This window comes from Zeus faber (assembly GCF_960531495.2).
Source record: "Zeus faber genome assembly, chromosome: 5".
Taxonomy (NCBI): domain Eukaryota; kingdom Metazoa; phylum Chordata; class Actinopteri; order Zeiformes; family Zeidae; genus Zeus; species Zeus faber.
Window position 1 is genome coordinate 31,513,281 of NC_137192.1, and position 16,732 is coordinate 31,530,012.

The 16,732-nt window shown below is 46.9% G+C and overlaps 2 protein-coding genes across 2 annotated transcripts; both read left to right on the top strand.

Moving 5' to 3' along the window:
- Positions 1-1,333: 1,333 nt before the first annotated feature.
- Positions 1,334-11,818, top strand: npepl1 (aminopeptidase like 1). The gene is made up of 12 exons (XM_080001559.1): positions 1,334-1,604; positions 2,721-2,906; positions 4,689-4,859; positions 5,003-5,092; positions 7,218-7,299; positions 7,794-7,936; positions 9,330-9,407; positions 9,539-9,639; positions 10,069-10,192; positions 10,439-10,615; positions 11,047-11,157; positions 11,278-11,818. Exons 1-12 carry the CDS (start codon positions 1,458-1,460, stop codon positions 11,434-11,436), a joined length of 1,569 nt encoding a protein of 522 aa, XP_079857685.1. The 5' UTR covers positions 1,334-1,457; the 3' UTR covers positions 11,437-11,818.
- Positions 11,819-12,941: 1,123 nt separating this feature from the next.
- Positions 12,942-16,595, top strand: ctsz (cathepsin Z). Its single transcript, XM_080000316.1, has 6 exons — positions 12,942-13,179; positions 14,629-14,792; positions 14,879-15,058; positions 15,148-15,298; positions 15,403-15,565; positions 15,742-16,595. Exons 1-6 carry the CDS (start codon positions 13,061-13,063, stop codon positions 15,862-15,864), a joined length of 900 nt encoding a protein of 299 aa, XP_079856442.1. The 5' UTR covers positions 12,942-13,060; the 3' UTR covers positions 15,865-16,595.
- Positions 16,596-16,732: the final 137 nt, after the last annotated feature.

The following is a 16,732-nucleotide window of genomic DNA, read 5'->3' on the forward strand; positions in this document are numbered from 1 at the left end:
AGTTGGGGCAGGAGAAATGCCAGTGTGTCTTCGTCGGAAACAGCCGCTAGTAAACTATTGGATATATCTAAGGGGGAATGGAGATGCTCATCCAACCAAAAGGGCGTTACAGGCCAGCTGGGAGAGGAAGAGGGCACAAAAATGTGGTTTTGGCTGGACAGGACCTGCAGCGGCAAGAGATCTAGGAGTGCGTGGAAACGAGTTTGTCCAACGCTGATATGGCCTAGAATCCCTGTGTGGATACTAGAAACTCTGGTGGTAGATTTGAAATGACTTCCAATCAAGGCAAGAGATAAAAGTGCAGATCTGGTGAGTTAGTTTTACGGGTATGGGCAGGGCAAGGCAGGGCAGGGCAGGTTTTTTTTTACGGAGCAGGGAACAGGTTCTGCAGGCGTAGTTCCCAGCCGTAGAAGTGCGATACGCTGACGGACCTCAAATTGCCCCAGTGTGTATACCGCTGAGCTCTCCGCCATCTTGACGGCTTTAGAACGGGTTGAACAAAACAAAACAAACAAAAAAAAGTCTTGATCTGTAGTGGCTTGACCGGCCTCACGGCAGGTGCGTCCATTGACCCCCAGGATTTACTCTACGAAATAATATCAATACGGGAAAGAATAAGGAAACAAATATTATTCATTCGGGTTCCTGCTCCTACCGGCATTCCGGGCAATGGAAGCGTGGACAAACTAGCCGAGCAAGCTGTCGGAAAAGAAAACGCAGACGCACGTTTTAGCCTTTTAGACGCAGGAGGAAAGGGCGTGGGCACGGGAGGAAATCAACGAAGAGCGGCAGCAGCGGCGGCCGGGCCCGGGGGGGACATTTACATCCCGTTCAAAGCACAGTTGGTGTTGTGAGAAATAAGGGGGGCGCAGGAAAGAGGAGGCAGGCACGACTCGGTTAAGAATAGGAAGAAACGAACGGAACGGGGCTAACGGGAGCAGGGCGGAGGGCGGGTGTGGTGCAGGCGGACAAGGCAGGAGATGCTCGGTCAGCCTCCTCACGGGGGCCGGGCCGCCGAGGACAATCCGGACATTGCGGTTGTGAACTAACTCCAAAAGGATGGCGGCACACCCGAAGAGGAAGGAGCAGCAGAAGGAGAAGGAGCAGCAGCAGGAGGAGAAGCAGCAGAAGGAGAAGGAGAAGCAGCAGAAGGAGAAGGAGCAGAAGCAGCAGAAGTTGAAGGAGCAGAAGCAGCAGAAGGAGAAGCAGCAGAAGCAGCAGAAGGAGAAGGAGCCGAAGGAGAAGGAGCAGAATGAGAAGGAGCAGAATGAGAAGCAGCAGAAGGAGCAGAAGGAGAAGCAGCAGAAGGAGAAGCAGCAGAAGGAGCAGAAGGAGAAGCAGCAGAAGGAGAAGCAGCAGAGGCAGTGGCGGCGAAACACCGGGAAACTCCCACTCTCGCAAGTCGCGCCGCCCACTACGCATGCGCCGCCGCCGCCGCCGCTACGCGAGTCCGAAAGATGGCGAACGTGGTGCTGGAGTTCGGGGCTGCCGGGGACTCCGAGCCCCGGAACCGGCCCGTCCTCATCATCGGGCAGCAATCCAACCTGCAGCAGGTCAACTGGAGCCAAATCAAGGGGAAACTGCAGCCGGTCGTTAGCAAAGAGGTACCTCCGGCGAAAGACCGGTGCTAGCTCTTTATTAGCCACTGTGACGTTAGCTCCGATGTTAACCAGTAGTAGACTGGGCCCTGTGAGTTAAATCCATTGAGGTCCTGGATGGTTCTGACACTTCAGTAACTTGTATAGTTTTCTGGTTATCGCTCGTGTTGTGAATTGGAAAGTTAAAGCATGGCTAGACTAAGTTATTGCTAAGTATCTGGTGTTTTGTGTTATCTTTTAACTTTCCGTTTCTGGGCTTTGCCGTGTCAGGGTCAAAGGCCACAAGTGGCTCTGCGGCCTCATACTGTCACAGTCAAGCAGGTACAGTGTCATCAAAATGCTAAAAAACAAAACCAAAACGTTTCATTAAAGTTCAAGTAAAATCTTAAGGCAACGTCTGTATTTTTGCACCATTATCCATTCGTTTACTACAGACACCATTCATTTCATTCTCCTTGAAGGGGCTTTAGATTCTGACATCCCTCTCTCAGATTTTGGTTCCTGTTGTTCCTTCTTCCTGATTTAGTGTTCCCAAAAAGTAAATCAGAGTCTCTCAAACCATTGTATAACCAAATAATTGCATGGGTTCCCAAAATGAGACTTGACTTGTATTTATTTGGAATATGGCTCCTATGCCTACAACTCCAGTCGCCGCATTGCCGTTGTAAACATAAAAACAATAGACATTTATCCACACAACTTGTTCTGTCTGGATCTTTTCTGGGTCGGCGGAGGTCTTGGAGAGTTGCGCAACTTAAATTGCACCCGTCTATAAAGAGAGACTTTGGTAGATGTTCTGGGAGACCGACGGACAGTTTGCTGAAGGGCAGGAAGCAATCTGAGCTTGTAGGTGGCGTCGAAGTAGGTTGCACAAACCTCTTCAGTCGTGTGTGTTTTCCCAGATGTAGGACAGTGACTGACGCCAGGCTGTCTCTCTCTCTTGAATCATACTCACTACATGCAGCCGGTATCAGCGGAAGGACGTGATCACCTCTTTGGCCACTAGAGGCCGCTGTTGGCCCGTATGCGGCCAACTGTCCCAAGCTATCCTTCCCCGAGTTGACTACTGTGTCGTCTTTAATATAAAACCTTGGATCTTATCGTCTCGTCTTTTGATTCCAGGTTTGGGAGGCGGCTCTCAGCGCCTTGAACCCGAATCCCACGGACAGCTGTCCTCTTTACCTGAACCAGGCAGCTGTTGCGGCTATTCCGTCGCGGGTCAGCAGACACAACAGTCCCTCCTCAGCCCACTTTGTCTCCCGTCTGGTGCGTACCTGTCTGCCTGGTGGGACCAATCGCTGCATCGTGGTGAGTATATCAACCATTTGCTTGATTGATTCCAGTTGCCATTATTTTATTACAAGTAGGCTAAATTGCCATGCTCCCATCTCCCCCCGAAAGCTTCAATATGTATTCCACCACAATGATAATTTCATAGAGGAGTCGGACGGTTATCACGGACACAGAGAAATCAAGGATTCAAACTGATAGGTCTCTGTATTCATACAAGGCCTTCAAAAATGTCTGGGGGTAGGTCGCTCACAGCACTGAGTGCTAAAAGTTCCTCATACCAACACAGAATTGAGGAAGACTTGCTTTCATGCACTGCACTACTCCCAACGAAATGCGGGGAAACTTGAAATTCTCTTCAAAAGAGATGTTGATCTCAATGAGCCTGATCATTGCATGAAGCTTATTATATGTACAGAACGTTTAACCTGAATCTGCTAGCGAATTGATTAGGGCCGCCCCCTGAAAGTCGATGAGTCGAATAATCAGTCAGAAACCCGTCAGTTGACTGAGATCCTTTCAAGTCGAGCACTCGTTTGGTTTTTTTTCCAGTCCGTGCATTACAATTACAGGATAAAACAGATAGAAGCTTGCAAAATGCACAGGGATGACATTTCAATGGGGAATTAAAATAAGGGGAATCATGAATATATTTTTATATGTGTGAACACATATAACACAAATGCGAACATGGCTCTCCGTGCGCCTCGATGGCGGAGAGCCGTGCACCATCCCTCTAAATAAAACAACTAAAAATGTATGGTGACGGAGCAGAGAGGAACGGGGCACAACTCGTAGACTCGTTAAGATTATTTTCTGCACATAATGCGTGGGGAGGCGGTGATCGGTGAGAGGTTCACACAGAAAATGTCCCCATTATTCATGGTTTTGTTCCATACCATTCCAAACTGTGAGAGAAAAATGCACATGATCAACTATTTGAATGATGTTTTACATGTTTTATATAGGACAATAGCTTTTTGTATGTAACGTAGTTTTAAAACACTGTCTCTGGGTTTTAATGAGTCTCTCAGAGTTTATATGAAGAGACTATTCTTTCTAAAAAATGTCAATTGTAGTATTGGGGAAAAACCCAGACCACATTCCATACTCACTCAACCTTGTGTGGAGATAAGGAAAACCCCAGGGGGGCTTAAAAGAGCGTGTGTTTGTTTTATGGCGTAGTAGGATTGCTTCTTTATGTTTATTCTTGTAGCAGATGCTTTTGTCCAAAGCCACTTACGTGAGAGGCTAGCAAAAATCTAAGCGCACATCGAGCATTGGAACAACCTCAAACTTAAGTGCAAGAGCACCTGTTTCTAAATTGAACTAGATACACGTGCATATAGCTGTAAGGAATCAGAATAAAATAGTGTCGTTAGTAATATATACAGTATATCATTTTTTTTGTGTGTATATTAGTGCAATATGGTAAGTATTCATGTTGTTAGTACATTATGTCAAAATAACAACTTAAAGCTAGTCAGGGGAGCTCCTTCCACCGTTGGAGCACCACGTGGGAGAAGAGTGGATGGAGAACTCAGTCCTCTGTGGAGGCACCACCAGCCGCCGCTCATTTGCAGACCTCAGAGAGCGCGTTGGGGCGTATGGCCCGATACGTGATGCAATGTGTGCGGTTGCAGATCCAGTGACCGCCCTGCAGCTGCCGTTGTCAAGGCTTTGAACTCGGTGCCGGCAGCTGCAGGGAGCGGCTGGAGAGGGATGAAGAGCGGCGTGACGGGCACACGCTTTGAGCGGTGGAGCACCTGGCGAGTTGACTCCCGTCTGTTCATTTTTCAGATGGTGTGTGAGCGTGCCGAGCTGTTTGCGTCCTCCTGTGCCATCGCTCGGACTTTCCCCATTTTCTCCCGTCGCTCCACGTCGTCACGCAGGACGGAGAAGAAACGGGTCACCGTGGAGTTTTTGATTGTGGGCCAGGACAGCGTTCCCCTCGAAACCACAGAGCTTGAGGTAGTGCTCTGTAAATTCATTTTTTGCATCAGATAACCTATTCCACTCCCATACTGTAAGTGTAGGTTGGTATGATTGTTCCAAGTCTGTGGGGTGTGTAAAACATTGCCTGTTTTCTAATTTAATATTTTTATTCTGTTCAGTGTCTTTCCAATGCTGCCGATGGAGTGAGGCTGGCTGCACGCATTGTGGACACACCATGCAATGAGATGAACACAGATCATTTCTTAAATGTATGTAGTGTGTGTGTGTGTGTGTGTGTGTGTGTGTTTGTGTGTGTGCAGAGGAAGCTAATTCTAATGTATACTACAAATATCATTGATCTAAACTATTAATCAAAGGAGTCATGTGTCAGCACAAAAGAAACGATTTTGTCACGACCCATTGATTTTTTTTATTTATTTTTTTTATTTTCTGGTTGTGAATTTGTTAAATCATCAGCCAAATCCGAAATAGGTCTGCCAAATCTTTTCACAAAATCATTAATTACAAGGGCAACAGACAGTGATGCTTGATTTATTTAGGCGGAAAAATCTGGGATGGGCTTTCCTCTCATCTGTAACCTCCTCCAGTGTTTTGATTGAGTTTGTCGTAATTATGATGGATACTTCCATACTTTTAAGACCGGGTGGAAAGTGACACCAAGAAGAATGTTAAAGAATATCACAAACCCCAAATCCAATGAAATTGGGACATTGTGTAAAACATTAAAAAAATCAGAATACAATGATTTGCAGAACATTTTCAACCTATATTCAATTGAATACTCTACAAAGACAAGATATTTCATGTTCAAACTGATAAATTTGATTGTTTTCTGCAAATATTCACTCATTTTGAATTTGATACCTGCAACAAGTTCCAAAAAAGCTGGGACACGGGCAACGAAAGACTGGGAAAGTTGAGGAATGCTCAAAAAACAGCTGTTTGGAACATTCCACAGGTGAACAGGTGAATGGGATACAGGTCAGTGTCATGATTGGGTCTAAAAGGAGCATCCCGAAAGGCTCAGTCGTTCACACGCAAAGATGGGGTGAGGTTCACCACTTTGTGAACAACTGCTTGGGCAAACAGTCCCAACAGTTTAAGAACAACATTTCTCAACGCACAATTGCAAGGAATTTAGGAATTTTGTCATCTACAGTCCATAATATCATCAAAAGATTCAGAGAATCTGGAGAAATCTCTGCACGTAAGCGGCAAGGCTGAAAACCAACATTCAATGCCCATGACCTTCGATCTCTCAGGCGGCACTGCATTAAAAACCAACATCATTCTGTAAAGGACATCACCACGTGGGCTCAGGAACACTTCGGAAAACCATCGTCGGTTCACACAGCTCGTCGCTACATCTACAAGTGCAAGTTAAAACTCTACCTTGCAAAGCCAAAGCCATATATCAACAACAGCCAGACACGCCGCCGGCTTCTCTGGGCCCGAGCTGGAGATGGACTGACGCAAAGTGGAAAAGTGTGCCGTGGTCTGACGAGTCCACATTTCAAATTGTTTTTGGAAATCATGGACGTGGTGTCCTCCGGGCCAAAGAGGAAAAGGACCCTCCAGATTGTTATCAGCGCAAAGTTCAAAAGCCAGCATCTGTGATGGTCTGGGCGTGTGTTAGTGCCCATGGCATCATTAAAGGCACCATTAATGCTGAAAGGTACATACAGCAACATATGCTGCCATCCAAGCAATGTCTTTTCCAGGGACGTCCCTGCTTATTTCAGCAAGACAATGCCGAGCCACATTCTGCATGTGTTACAACAGCGTGGCTTCGTAGTAAAAGAGTGCGGTTACCAGACTGGCCTGCCTGCAGTCCAGACCTGTCTCCCATTGAAAATGTGTGGCGCATTATGGAGAGCAAAATACGACAACGGAGACCCCGGACTGTTGAGCAACTGAAGTCGAATGCGAAGCAAGAATGGGAAAGAATTCCACCTACAAAGCTTCAATCAATTAGTGTCCTCAGTTCCCAAACGCTTATTGAGTGTTGTTAAAAGGAAAGGTGATGTAACGCAGTGGTAAACATGCCCCTGTCCCCGCTTTTTTGGAATGTGTTACAGGCATCAAATTCAAAATGAGTGAATATTTGCAAAAAAACAAACTGTCAGTTCAAACATTAAATATCTTGTCTTTGTAGTGTATTCAATTGAATATAGGTTGAAAGGGAAATTGCAAATCACTGTATTCTGTTTTTATTCACGTTCTACACAACGTACCAACCTCATTGGAATCGGGGTTTGTAGGTTCTGGATTCATAAGGCTCTCAGGCGCACACTCGTAATGCTGTGGATATTGCTCCAGGAAGTACACGGCAGCGACACACATCATGCAGATAACGTACATTTCTGTCTGCAGGAGATCAAAGCTGTGGGGGCTGAACTGGGAATCACACCAGTGATCATCCGTGGAGAGGAACTGAGAGAGAGAGGCTTTGGAGGTATTCTCAACACTGATCTGCTTTTGAGGTTTTTTTGAGACTGCTGTCACGCAGAAATGAATCCAAACGGCTGCGAAAGCGGAAGTCTGCAGAACGGTCCCTTTTTGAAGGGTTCTTCCCTTTTTTGGTCCCATCGTGCGCCGTTTCACCGCAAAGTAATTCTATTATTCGGCGCGAACTTGAGGTCTGATCACAGATCCTGCCACAGAGCTCTGGGTCTGTGAGCGTCCCGGTGAAAGGAGTGTGACCGAGCACCAGGGTTGCAGTATATTCATTATCTTTCTGAACCTTATAATACTTTGAACATTATCAAAACTGAATGTTCAGCCTCATTTGGTGTAATTCTCAACTGTAAATTAAATTGTGTCTCAACCTCTTAAAATGTGAGCTCATAGCAACTTATTTGGAGCTGCTTTTGTCCATATCCATCTGTCTGCTGCATCAGTGTGGTTTCGAAGGGTGTGATCCAGGGTTCCGTGTCCTTGCCCCGTCAGGTGTTTATGGCGTTGGCAAGGCAGCAGTGCACCCCCCTGCGCTCGCAGTGTTGAGTCACACACCAGAGGGCGCCACACAAACCATTGCATGGGTGGGCAAGGGCATTGTGTACGACACCGGAGGACTCAGTATTAAGGGAAAGGTGAGTCAGCAAAGGGATTTTACTTTTACTGTCCATGTGGGAATAATACAATGAACATATTAAAAGTAGATCCGCTGATAATACAGTTTTTTCATTGCCCTAACCCTAACCCCCAACAGAACCTCCACCTAGAACGGTGATGACCCTGGCTAAGATTCTAAAACGACCTTTAAGTTGCTCAGGGTCATCTTTTGCAAGTCTACAGCGTGAAAAGTGATATGGAAGTTTTGTGAAGCACATGACTACATATGTTACGTGCCTCAGCCTGGGCCCACATACTGCATCTCGCTTTTACCGGTAGCGTCCGTGCTTGATGGGATTAGGGTGAGGAGTCTCAAAAACCTGGCCTGGGAACCAGACAAATCTTTGCTCTACATAGTAAGTCTGGCCACCCTCCCATTCAAACAGATCGGGCCAATCACAACCGTTCATCTAATCTGGGGTTTGATAAAATGACAATGCGGAAGGGCGCCGTTGAGGCATTTTCGTGAACAACCAAGATGGCTGCCGCTGATGTGGAACGCTCTGTTGAATCTGCTACCGCGACAGAATCAAACGAACTGGACGGTATGTTTTCTCTAAAAAGCTTTTGTTGATGAGCAATAAGTGTTTGCCGTACATCAGACAGGTCCAGAGACATTTTGGTCTGCGCTCGTTGGTAACACCCTTTGGAAATCCAAAATGAGCGGAGAGATTCCAGAAAAATTCACATTTGCGAATTAGTCTGGCGATGGGGGGGGGGGGGCTATCAAAAACCTCTTTCTTACTAAAATATGAAGTAGGTTGAAAAATCTCATGCAAGTAAATAGAATAGACATCATGTTCAATGTTGGCTATAAATGACCGATAAAGGGCTTAGTTCAACAGTGAGTGTAGCTTCTAGCCGGCTGGCTAGTGTGACACTCTAGCCTAGAGGGTTTGGCTAGTGTCAGCCATATACTCTGATTTCTAATAGTAGGAGTATGTTTTTGAGATTCTGTTGGCAAAATTTCTGGAATGAATGGAAAAATGAAATACCGGTTCTTCACACAGCAACAGCAGATGTTACCAGGTAGTGAGGCAGCGCTGTAAACCTTCTTAGTCAGTCATGCATTAAGAGAGTCACGGGAATGCCATGAGAAACTCAAGGTTATTGCTCACTGTACAGCTAAAATAAGGTGCATAGCAGATGATCAAGTTGACTATTTACCACGTAAGATTACTATTTTCTTCCACAAGATGCTTTCAGTCTGACTGTCCTTTAATCAATGTGAAATTATTTGTAGAAACTTAAATCTACAATGTGGATCGCACCTTCTGTGTTATCTGCTCTTCCAGCATCCAACACATGTTCATAAAATAATCTATTATTCCTTATTACCATATTTTATTTTACTGTTGTTATTTTCCGTAGACTACAATGCCAGGCATGAAGAGAGACTGTGGCGGAGCCGCAGCCATTTTGGGAGCTTTCAAAGCCACTATCAAACAGGTTAGCCAAGTTGTACGATCGGGTGAGATGACGAGCACGTTGCCGCTGAGTGTGGCTGTTACTCACCATCCTCGTTCAAAGAGGACCCGTGTCATGTTATGAGGGACTTCTCTTTCTGGTGTTTGCTGCAGGGCTTTAAGGACAACCTTCACGCAGTGTTCTGTCTGGCGGAGAACGCTGTCGGACCAACGGCCACGCGGCCCGATGACATCCACACTCTCTACTCTGGAAAGTCAGTGTCCGCTGCGTAATCCACTGGAATGTTTTTATTGGTGCAGATGATGGCTGTCATAGTATTCAAATCACCTGATTTTTATTTTTACTGTGGGTGAACTCTCTTGAATGACTCCTTATCAGCTCATGTTTCACCCACTGATGTAAATATGTATTGTTGGTCCGTCTCTTCACATTTGGAGCGCAGGTTATTTTTTAGCTGAGTTCAATACTGAATGAATCTCAGAATTGCATTAACAGGTCGGGTTGAATAGAAGTTGCTGACAGAAATCAAACTTTACAATGTTAAAATGTCTCACTGTTTTGGAATATTCCTCTACAAATTTGCACAGGGTTAAATGACAGCTGCACTGAAATGCCCTGATGCCTTTTTATTACAATATAGACAAACTATTTCACCGGTGAGTAACTTGTCTCCTCTTTAAAGGACGGTAGAGATAAACAACACGGATGCCGAGGGGAGGTTGGTGCTCTCGGACGGTGTGGTGTACGCGAGCAAGGACCTGTCGGCCGATATCATCCTAGACATGGCCACTCTGACTGGGGCGCAGGTTAGTCTCAGAGCACCTCAACCACCGCCTGGTCACGTGTGACGTCATCACTCCCGACGAGGAGTGCCGGGGGGAAAAAAAAACCGTCCTGTGATTCACCAACAGTCCTGAGCATTGACTTTTAGCCCTCTTTAAATAATTGGTCATTTAAAAAAAAAAAATCGTACTTTTAACAATAAAAGCAACTGTCCTGTATAGATGATTCCCCTTTTTTTTTTTTTTTTTTCCCTCGGCACGTGTGCGTAGGGGATCTCCACAGGGAAGTACCACGCAGCCGTGATGACCAACAACGAGCCGTGGGAGGCCGCGTGTGTGCGCGCGGGTCGCAGCAGCGGAGACCTGGCCCACCCGCTGGTCTACTGCCCCGAGCTCCACTTCAGCGAGTTCACCTCCGCCCTCGCCGACATGAAGAACTCCGTGGCCGTGAGTGGCGGTGTCCCTCGACGTGTGTCGCTGCTCTCCCGAGACGGGGGGAGCGGGGAATTGAACTCGGATCTTTCTCTGTCGGTTTTTAGACGAGCTCCGGGGCTCGTTTCGGACGGAGCCGCCAGGCCGCGGTGATCATTAACCGGCGCCGTCCTTCAAGCCTCGTCTCGGGTTCAATAATTTCAAATGTGTCGACCTCAGCACAGCTTTACGATGTCGCTCGTCAAAGCAGGTTGAATCATTTACTAAAACGAGGATGTGTAAACCCAAGATCACGTGTAAACAGAACTGTAGCGGTGTCATTTGGTTATGGATTTCACAGACGTTGCGTCGACGTTTGGAATGTTGTGTGTGTGTCTCTCCAGGGCTGAGAAACCCTCTCATAGTCAAATCTCCGGGTGTTGTACGTTTTTCCCCCCGTCTGACAGGACCGGGAGAACGCCCAGAGTTCCTGTGCAGGCCTGTTCATTGCCTCCCACTTGGGCTTTGACTGGCCTGGAGTCTGGGTCCACGTGGACATCGCCTCCCCCGTCCACGCTGTGAGTCCCGTATCCCATTCATTACATTCCTGCTTATTTTCCCCTTTTAATTGCCTCAAAACAATAGGACTGCGGAGGGAGAATGTGATTTCATTGAATGCCCCCTCCCGGTCTCCCCAGGGAGAGCGAGCGACGGGGTTCGGCGTGGCCCTGCTCATGGCTCTGTTCGGGCAGGCGTCGGACGACTCTCTGCTGCAGCAGGTCTCTCCCCTGGGCGTCCCCAGCGGCGCGGCGGGAGACGGCATGGAGCGGGACTGCAAGAGGAGGAGACTGGTGTGAAGCTTCCTGTTGTCGTGCCGGTTTAGTAAAAAAAACAAAAAACAACAACAAACAAAAAAAACGACCCGCCCGTCACATGACGAGTGACTCGCGGCCTTTAGCGTCCTTCCTGATCTAGATTCAAATGTTTCAGCCAATCGTCCAATAGTTTTAGGGGGTGAATGCGATGCGATGACACACTACCTTCCGCTTTCGTCCCCGTGGCGCTGCGCTTAATGCACTGATCATCCTTGTGACGTTGACCTCACCAGAAAGGTTAGATCTGAAAAGCTAAGCTGAGTTGTGTTCATCCCAGATCCATTCTTGTTTGGTAGTTGGCCGATGGTCACTTGTTTCCCCCAGATGGTGATTGTCGATGATTATTCAACAAATTAAACTTTGTTTAAAGGAAATCTGCCTCGTTGTACATTCATTGATACTGTATTTAAATGTGTATTATATAATTTAAAAATCATGTTCATTGAAGACGCCTGCACCGAAGTGGGGCCGCTTTGAAAAGGAGGCGCTATTTTACAGTCTTTGAAATTCAAACATTTCAAGATTCAAGATTTTTTTTATTTGTCACATACATATACATACTTCCATACATATATGCAGTGAAATGTAATAATTTTTGATTGTTGAAAGTGTAGATGATACTCCAGAGATGAGAAATGGGAACTATCCCACTTTATCCATGACCATGAAGTTGCTTATGTCTTCAATGGTAATTATGCAGGCATAAGTTTTTTCTTGGAATTAAATGTGATTCTTTGCTCTTAATGATGAATGTCAACGCATTGCTCCACTGTCCACAGGAGACGCATGAAGTCAGACTGGCTTGGTAAACACTGTTGTCAGGTTAAAAGATATCATTCATCCATACTGCATACCAGTGTGTGACTTATCAGATATAGTAACATCAAGGCAGACGTGTTCTCAAAACCTTGAGCTGCATACTCTTCGGTGCCTCGCCTGACTAAACTTGTACCAAAATGTCAAGACTAAAGTGTCGCATCACACAGGTACAGGGGCAGCGTAACGATAGAAGGGCAAAGCAAAGCAGAGAGGAATCAAATATTCAAAATACATAATAATAAAAAAAAAATAATAATACAAAGGAAAAGATGTATGTATGTGAATATACAAAATGTGTATGTGTGTTCTATTTCCTTTTGAAATGTATTTATTTGTATTTAATGGAAAAGTTACATTTGGAAAGAGAGAGAACCCATTCAACTCATGTCAGTGAGAATGGAAGTCCTTTCCAGGTAGTAGAGAGAGAATACTCTGTCTGTATATATACACACACATACAGTATACTCTATGTGCGTATATACACACAGTATACTATATACAGTATACATACTATGTGTGTGTGTATATATATATATATAAATAGTATACTGTATATACACAATATATGTTGGGCACTCCTTTTCCCACGTGACATGGAAATCTGCCTGGTCATGGTCACGTGACGACGTGGGTTCCACGCCATTTGCATCAGGAGCAGCAGCGTCACGTCGTGGGTCGTGGGTCGTGGGTCGTGGATCGTGGGTCGTGGGTCGTGGAGCTCCGAGCCGCAAGCGCCGCTTCACATTATCGCACAAGCAGCAGCAGCGGGCGGGGAGAGAACGCAGCCATGTCGCGGAGCGTCGTGGTGCTGGTGATCCTTGTCGCCGGGGCTTCGGGAGGAGTGTTTTTCAGCGGCAGGCAGCCCTGCTACCGCCCGGCGCCCAGGAGCGGCGGCTTCGGACTCAGGCAAGTCGGTGCCCGTGTGACCTCACGCTCGACGACGACGACAACAAAAACAACAACAACTAGTGCTTGTTATGACGACGTGGTTGTTATTCACGCTCCTTGGTTTTCATGGCTTCTTTCTAAAAAACAATAAATAAATAAAAAATCAAGTTAAAAAAAATCTCAGCGGAAGCCCAGTGATATTACATATGACCGGTTATTCATATTTATTACTTATTAGTATTAATACCGGCAACTTTTAATTCATTTCAAACATTTAAAGTAATCAAATCACGCGTTCGCCGTCGTCGTCTGTTCCGTCACGTTTCCCTTGAAACATCAGATTAAAAAAAGGACTTTGAGGAAGTGTCGAAGTGATTCTAGTCCAGCCGGTTTCTCACCTTAATCGCGGGACATTGTGAGATATTGAGTGATCCCCGTATTCTGAGCCAGTTTTAAAGTCCTAATCTGTGAGAGTTTTGTTTATTTATTCATATCCCTTGTTTGGAAGTATTTGCATAATGTGTGCAGAATACAGAACGTATGTTGTATTGCTGACAAACTAATGAGTAAATATCATAAACAAGACAGTGTGCAAAGTGTAATTACTAATACAAGGGTGAGAACCTCCGTGGGTTCATTTTAACCCTCATTATGCACCATCTACAATGAACACATCATCACTTTTAGTTGTAAAATTAATTATACAATGAGTTATATGATGCTGCGTTTAAAGGAAACTCTGAAAACCAACTCGTGCTGCGTTTCACAAAACCCCGAAAGAGGAGAACCCGCTCACAGAGCAGGAGGCGTCCTCACGCCGCGGGGACTTCTCAGAACCTTCAGAGGAGCCGCTTCGCCTCCTGACCCAGGAGCGATGGTGGCTGTTAAAGCTGCCGCTCTCCAGGGGACATTTCCTGAAGCGCCGGTAACCGTCCTACTTTGAAACACGGATGAAACCTTAACGACGCGCTCCCGTTTCAAGTAAACATGTCCCTATTTGTACACAACTCATTTCGGAAACATAAGAAAAAAAAACAAAAAACCAGGGTCCCCCCCCCGACCCGGCCGCGGGACACGGCGGGCGTGACGCCCGATCCGGCGACTCCTCGGCCACCGTTCCATTCCGTCCCCGTCCCAAAGGTCGACTCCACTGCTCAAAGGTTTGGGATTGAAGGAAACGGCGTCAACACGACGAGACTGGACCCGTGTGTCGCGGCCTGCAGAGTGATCAATACTCACCGCAGCATTTCCCCTGCACTAACTGATGGTTGCCGGTGTCGTTGAATGACAATGGTATTAGAATATTGATATTAATGATGTTATTTGGGGGGGAATATGCTTCTTGCATGGAACACATCCCGTTCCCAACATCCAATGTAAATACAGAGCGGAAAAAGCGTATGTTCCAGTGTTCCTTCTTAAATGCCGAACACAACAAATGTCTGTGTGTGTGCGTTCTTTTCACAGGACCTCACCGCGCCCTCACGAGTTCCTAAACTTCTCCGACATTCCCAAGGCGTGGGACTGGAGGAACATCAACGGCACCAACTACGTGAGCACCACGCGCAACCAGCACATCCCCCAGTACTGCGGCTCCTGCTGGGCCCACGGCAGCACCAGCGCCATGGCAGGTAGCGCCGCGCGGGAGGCCCCTCGATCCCTGTGCCCTTCCCCCCCCCGCTCGCCCCGCTGAACGCCCTCCGTCTCCGTTCCCCAGATCGCATCAACATCAAGCGCAAGGGGGCGTGGCCGTCCGCCTACCTCTCCGTGCAGAACGTGATCGACTGCGGCGACGCCGGGAGCTGCCACGGCGGCGACCACTCCGGCGTGTGGGAGTACGCCAACAAGCACGGCATCCCGGACGAGACCTGCAACAACTACCAGGCCAAGGACCAGAGTGAGAGGCCCGGCGCCGGGTTCCGCCTCCGCCCCCCCCCCTGGGTCGAAGCGGCGTCAGAACCTAACCTCTGCCCCCTTCCCTTTCAGAGTGCAAGCCCTTCAATCAGTGCGGGACGTGCACCACCTTCGGCCAGTGCAACATCGTCCAGAACTACACCCTCTGGAAGGTGGGAGACTACGGGGCGGTGAGCGGACGGGAGAAGATGATGGCGGAGATCTACGCCCGAGGGCCCATCAGGCACGGCGCGGCGCTCGAATCACGTCCGGGTTGAACTCTGCGTTATTTGGGCAGCGGGGCGGTTCTTAACTTTCTTTCTTCTAACCCCGCCCTCACCCCTCCAGCTGCGGGATCATGGCCACAGACAAACTGGACGCTTACGCCGGAGGTCTTTACTCGGAGTACGTGGAGACTCCCTACATCAACCACATAGTGTCAGTGGCGGGATGGGGGGTGGAGGACGGCGTGGAGTACTGGATCGTACGCAACTCCTGGGGAGAGCCCTGGGTGAGCCATCACAAACACACGCTCAACTTTTTTTTTTTTTTTTTTTTAATCCACGCAGAAGCCAAAACAGCTTTTCATTTATTTTTATTTTTTTCCCCTTGAGAGAAAAATTTCAGATTCCTTTCAGAGACGTAATCGTGTCACACGTGCTCATTTAAAAATGTTCCACTTTGCAGGGTGAGAGCGGCTGGCTCAGGATCGTCACCAGCTCCTACAAGGGCGGCAGCGGCAGCTCGTACAACTTGGCTCTGGAGGAGGATTGTATGTACGGAGATCCCATCGTCCCCAAGGGATACTAGAGTGCTTTGGCCCCCCGCCAAAAAAAAATAATAATAATCCACCTGGATCCCAGCTTTGTCATTTTACACTGTGTGTTCAAACGTCTTCCCCACTCAGGGAGTTTGTCATGAGCCGTCTGCCCTCTTACAAACGGACATTTAGAAAAGGGAATACAGGTACTTTTTATTCTAGTTTGGCTTTTTAGGGCGTTTTCAGGGGCTCTTGCATTTTAATATCAAGGACTTCCTCTAAATAGTTGCGGGGCCTTCAGTTTGAGGAGGAAGTTGTTTATGCACAGCAAAATATTCACATTTTGAAATCTCTAATGGCCACATTTTTTGATTGCACGATGCTGGCTTTGATTATCTGCCTCTTTGGAGCACAGGGCCCGCGTCGTAGACTGCAGTGTTGTCTCAGGCTGCTTTCACACATGGACTCCGGGAAATGTCTGGATAATTTCAGGGTTGCAGCGCATGGGAGAAAGCAGCTCATTGAAGTTTGGAAGTTTTCATTTTGACGCCGATGCCGAGGCTTAAGCCAAATGACACCATTTGATGGTTTGTATTTAAGTGACAGTATTGGTTGTAAAATGTTAAATACATTTAACAACTTGAGATAATATGATCAATAAGAGTGCCTTTTTAGCAGATGCAATCAAGTACACGGCCATTTGCCGAGTTTTTTCCTACGATGTCAGAAATCAGCGTGTCAAATACTCAATATTTTGTGTCAAATTAAAGCAGCAAATAAAGAGAGCATTGTTCTTTTATTACAAAATGGTACAAAAATACACAACCTTTCTTTGTAGAGGGATGCCACAAAAAAATTCAGGGTCGCTCTTAACCGATTCAGCTATTGGCATAATGGAAAAAAACAAAAAAACTTTTC

Coding starts and splice junctions, on each gene's coding strand:
- npepl1 (XM_080001559.1), top strand. CDS start 1,458: ATGGCGAACGTGGTGCTGGAGTTCGGGGCTGCCGGGGACTCCGAGCCC. Junction 7,300..7,793: donor GAGAGAGAGAGGCTTTGGAG/GTATTCTCAACA, acceptor TTGCCCCGTCAG/GTGTTTATGGCGTTGGCAAG. Junction 10,193..10,438: donor CCACTCTGACTGGGGCGCAG/GTTAGTCTCAGA, acceptor ACGTGTGCGTAG/GGGATCTCCACAGGGAAGTA.
- ctsz (XM_080000316.1), top strand. CDS start 13,061: ATGTCGCGGAGCGTCGTGGTGCTGGTGATCCTTGTCGCCGGGGCTTCG. Junction 15,299..15,402: donor TACGCCCGAGGGCCCATCAG/GCACGGCGCGGC, acceptor TCACCCCTCCAG/CTGCGGGATCATGGCCACAG. Junction 15,566..15,741: donor ACTCCTGGGGAGAGCCCTGG/GTGAGCCATCAC, acceptor TCCACTTTGCAG/GGTGAGAGCGGCTGGCTCAG.